The following is a 4,675-nucleotide window of genomic DNA, read 5'->3' on the forward strand; positions in this document are numbered from 1 at the left end:
GGTCTGAGTCTCATTGTGGAGTTTTGACTCTCTCTTTGGGGGTCCGAGTCTCTTTGTGGAAGTTTGAGTTTCTCTGTGGGGATTTCAGTCTCTTTGTGGGGGTTTGAGTCTCTCTGTGGTGGTTTTAGTCTATCTGTGGGGATTTGAGTCTCTGTGTGGGGGTTTGAGTCTCTTGGTGGAGGTTTGAGTCTCTTTGTGGAGGTTTGAGTCTCTGTGTGGGGGTTTGAGTCTCTTGGTGGAGGTTTGAGTCTCTTTGTGGGGATTTGAGTCTCTTTGTGGGAATGTAAATCTCTTGGTGGAGGTTTGAGTCTCTTTGTGGAGGTTTGAGTCTCTTTGTGGTGGTTTGAGTCTCTCTGTGGGGATTTGAATCTCTTGGTGGAGGTTTGAGTCTCTTTGTGGAGGTTTGAGTCTCTTTGTGGAGGTTTGAGTCTCTCTGTGGGGGTTTGAGTCTCTTTGTGGAGGTTTGAGTCTCTGTGTGGGGGTTTGAGTCTCATTGTGGAGTTTTGACTCTCTCTTTGGAGGTTTGAGTCTCTTTGTGGGGGTTTGAGTCTCTCTGTGGGGATTTGAGTCTCTTGGTGGAGGTTTAAGTCTCTTTGTGGAGGTTTGAGTCTGTTTGTGGAAGTTTTGAGTGAGTTTGTGATGGCTTTGAGTGAGTTTGTGATGGTTTTGAGTAAGTTTTTGGAAGTTTTGAGTCTCTGTGTAGTCATTTTCTCTCTTTGTGGTTGTGTGTTTGTTTGGCATTTCTTTGTGGTGTTTTGGTTGGCTCTTGCTGTGTGATTTCATCTCCTGTGGGAGGGGCAGTTTTTGTAGCATCCAGTTAAAAACATTCCTTTTGTCAGTGTTAAAAAGTGTGTGTAAAACAGTTTTTTGTCCTGGTGTTTTGCTGTGGCGCTGAAGTGTCAGCTGTGAGAAACCAGTGAGACAGACACAGACAGACAGACTGAAGTTTATTTTTCCCTCTCAGGTTGTCAGTATGAAGCCTACATTACACTGATCTGATTTACATTTGAACTATGATAACAGGTGATGTGTATGAGATACACTTCAGGTAAAATTCAGATCTAATCTGACAGAATAGAAACAGATTTTAATCAAATTAAAAGAAGAAATTAAAAATCATGACTGAAGCTTCAGTCTGATGTTTTAACTCTTAATTTGGTGAAATAAAATATTTTCTCCTCCATAGCAAATATTTACACACAACGTTACACATACAAATCTACAGCTTTACAACCTGGGAGTTTAAAAAGCCTTTTTCATTTAAAAAACAGAACAACAAACAACAACGTGCTTGAAACATGAGTGAATTCTCTGAAATGTAAAAGAATCTCAGTCAGCTGGCTGAGGTGGGGTTACATTGCGATGGGTTAGGCTTTAGAGTAGCATGGGAGCAGCGTGAGTGTTTATTTTCATATATGGTATAGTTAGGTGAGATTAGCGTGTAAATAATTTGTAAGTGATGAAGTTTTAATGAGATTGAATGTATTAAAGTGTGTCAGTATGAGTTCAGTCAGCATTTGTTTAATGTTAGTGTAAAGTTAGTTTAATGTTAGTATCAATAATTAAACTTTGTTAGTATCAGTATTACTTCAGTATTACTTTACTGTTTATATCTTCAGATTCCTTCTAGTGTCTGTGTTGAGACACAATACAAAAAACATTTCATTTAAACAACAAATATTTTACACAAAAGTCAAATTAGAAAATGTCCTTTGAAGGAAGTAAAGAAAACACTTTGTTTACATGTTTCCTTGTTGACATGTTTACATGTCAGATGTCAGTCAGCTGATGGATCGAAGCTTCTGTCCGCCTGTAAAATAGTTTTATGTTCTGTTGTTCAGTGAAGTTGAATCCTGTGTGAAATATAAAGTTTCTATTTATCTTTCTATTTAAAATAAAACTGATTAAACAAATGAATCGAAATGCGCAGACAAGTAACACAGGTACAGACAGGTAGACACACAGGTAGACAGACAGGTGTTTTACAGGTTTACCTGGCTGAGGGCGGGGTGATGCGGCTCATGCAGGTGACGTGGCGTCCCACCTGGTGAAGGAACTCCTGACGTTGAGGCTGAACGGCCGAGTTTACACACCAACTTTGATTCTGCAGAGAAGATTATTTTTAGATTAATCAGCTGAAACCAGTTTCACCTGGTATGTTTCACCTGAGGGTCACCTGTCTGAAATCAATCAGGAGACAAAAACACAACCAGGTTAATCCTCAGAAAAAATTATTCATGACCCGGAACATGTTGCATTCACTGACGTCACGTTCTTTTCTTTATAAGCAGTGTTGGGCAGTAAATCAGTTACGTGAAGACTTAGCTTTTTACTTTAGTTTTTGGGATTACAACGTTGATTTATCTTCACTCAAGCTTCTCAGCAGCTAGATTCAGTGCACATTCTGTTCCAGTATTGTTAGCGCATTTGGCACTACTTCATATTTAGATAAAAACCAGACAAAACTGGACATTGATGGGAGAAAAGAAAGCGAGGAGGTTAAACTACCTGGTGAGTTCAGAAAACATGTGTATGTAACTTTATTCCAGCTATTATTGTACTTTACTGTGACCAAGTTAGCATAGCATAGCCCTGATCGATACGAACTCCATTCAGAAAACAAACATTTTAGAAGTTGTTGTCCTGCTGTCTTGCCGACAGACCTGACAAAGCATGAATTCATGTGTTTAACAAATCTGCATCACATTGTAGTTATTTCGGCAAACTGTTTCATCCTTCTGCCATGTGAGTCGCCGTTTCTCATTTCTTCTCTTTCTGTGCATATGCATGGTTCAGAGTTTACTTACAGGACGCACATTTTCCCGTCAAGTTTGGTTTTTATCGATCACAACCTTTGCTTGGGAAGTGGCGTACGCACGTTTCCAACCCTGTGTTGTACGTACGCACTGTTTATAAATGAGAGCCCTGGTCTGAGAGGCTGCAGTATTTTCAGTTTGAATCCTCAGGTTAATTATTGTGGATTCATTTCAAAAATGAGCTGCTGAAGTTGGGGTGGGAAGAGTAATAAAGTAATGTAACGAGAATTGTAACTAGTTACTTTTAATACCCAGTAATAAGTGAAGTATTATTACTTAATAAGGACAATTTGTAACTTGCCCAACACTGTTCATTAGACACATACACCTGACATCCTCATGTTTCCCTGTAGTTGTAGTTGCTGACTGACCCACCTCCTCCTCCTCCTCCACCTCCTCCTCCAGACAGCATCATTGTGGGGCTGACAGACGATCTCCCCATCCTGCTGGAAACTGGACTTGACTGTCCATCTCTGTCTTTACTGTCATGTCTGGGCAGAGACCTGGAGTCTCCTACAGAGACACAACAAGACAAAGACAGACACAATGACACAATAAAAGCTTCCGTTTCATTGCACAGTAATCAATCTGTATGACAGAGAACCAGCGGAATTGTATTAATAATAATAAAGAAGGTATGAGCGCCTGTAAGATACGTTTGAGAGCCTGTAAGATTGTTTGAGAGCCTTTAAGATTGTTTGAGAGCCTGTAAGATTATATGAGAGCCTGTAAGATACAAATGAAAGCCTGTGAGATACATATGGGAGCCTGTAAGAAATGTATGAGAGCCTGTGAGATACGTATGACAACCTCTAAGATATGTATGAGAACCTGTAAGATATGTATGAGAACCTGTAAGATATGTATGAGAGCCTGTAAGAATGTTTCAGAGCATGTTAGATTGTAAGAGAGCATGTAAGATACAAATGAGAGCCTGTGAGATACGTATGAGAGCATGTATGATACGTATGAGAGCCTGTATGATTGTTTGAGAGCCTTTAAGATATGTATGAGAGCCTGGAAGATACATATGAGAGCCCATAAGATATGCATGAGAGCCTGTAAGATACAGTGGGGGAAAAAAGTATTTGACCCCTTGCTGATTTTGCAGGTTTGCCCACTTACAAAGAATGCAACAATCTACAATTTTAATCATATGTACATTCTAACAGTGAAAGACAGACTCCCAAAGAAAATTCCAGAAAATCACATCATATGAATTTATAAAAATTGATAACCATCTGATGAGGAAAAACAAGTATATGACCCCCTACCAAACAGCAAGTATTCTGGCTCCTACAAGCCAGTTAGTCTTTCTTTAAGACACAGCCCCAATCCCAACCAATTATCTACATCAAATCCACCCGCCTCACCTCGTTACCTGTATAAAAGACACCTGTCAACACCCAAACAACCAGCATCCAACATCACCACCATGGGCAAGACCAAAGAGCTTTCTACGGACATCAGGGACAAGATTGTTGATCTGCACAAGGCTGGGATGGGCTACAAGAGAATCGGAAAGCAACTTGGAGAGAAAAGATCAACTGTCGGTGCAGTTATCAGGAAATGGAAGAAGCACCACACCACCGCCAACCTCCCTCGGTCTGGGCCTCCACACAAGATCTCGCCTCGTGGGGTGTCCCTGATCATGCGAACGGTGAGGAATCATCCCAAAACCACAAGGGGGGAACTGATGAATCAACTGAAGGCAGCTGGGACCACAGTTACAAAAGAAACGGTTGGTAACACACTACGCCGTCATGGATTGAAATCCTGCAGCGCACGCAAGGTCCCCCTGCTCAAGAAGAAACATGTACAGGCCCGCATGAAGTTCGCCATTCACCACCTGGACGACT

At 40.9% G+C, this 4,675-nt stretch overlaps 1 protein-coding gene across 2 annotated transcripts in view; it reads right to left on the reverse strand.

Moving 5' to 3' along the window:
- The window catches only part of LOC123966715 (neuronal tyrosine-phosphorylated phosphoinositide-3-kinase adapter 1-like), a 5,700-nt gene extending 2,372 nt beyond the window's left edge, over nt 1–3,328 (reverse strand). The window contains exons 1-3 of one of the 2 annotated variants that reach the window (XR_006824056.1): nt 3,192–3,328; nt 1,995–2,104; nt 1,165–1,853 (exon numbers count right to left, since the gene is read on the reverse strand). Coding sequence is in view for 1 of the 2 variants with exons in the window: in XM_046042845.1 (XP_045898801.1) it covers nt 1,995–2,104; nt 3,192–3,258 (177 nt within the window). In the remaining variant the exon portion in view is untranslated. Of the gene's footprint in view, nt 1–1,164; nt 1,854–1,994; nt 2,105–3,191 lie in introns of those variants that run through there. The other variant, XM_046042845.1, reaches the window with a different exon arrangement.
- Nucleotides 3,329–4,675: the final 1,347 nt, after the last annotated feature.

The sequence above is a fragment of the Micropterus dolomieu genome, unplaced genomic scaffold, assembly GCF_021292245.1.
Source record: "Micropterus dolomieu isolate WLL.071019.BEF.003 ecotype Adirondacks unplaced genomic scaffold, ASM2129224v1 contig_14079, whole genome shotgun sequence".
NCBI lineage: Eukaryota > Metazoa > Chordata > Actinopteri > Centrarchiformes > Centrarchidae > Micropterus > Micropterus dolomieu.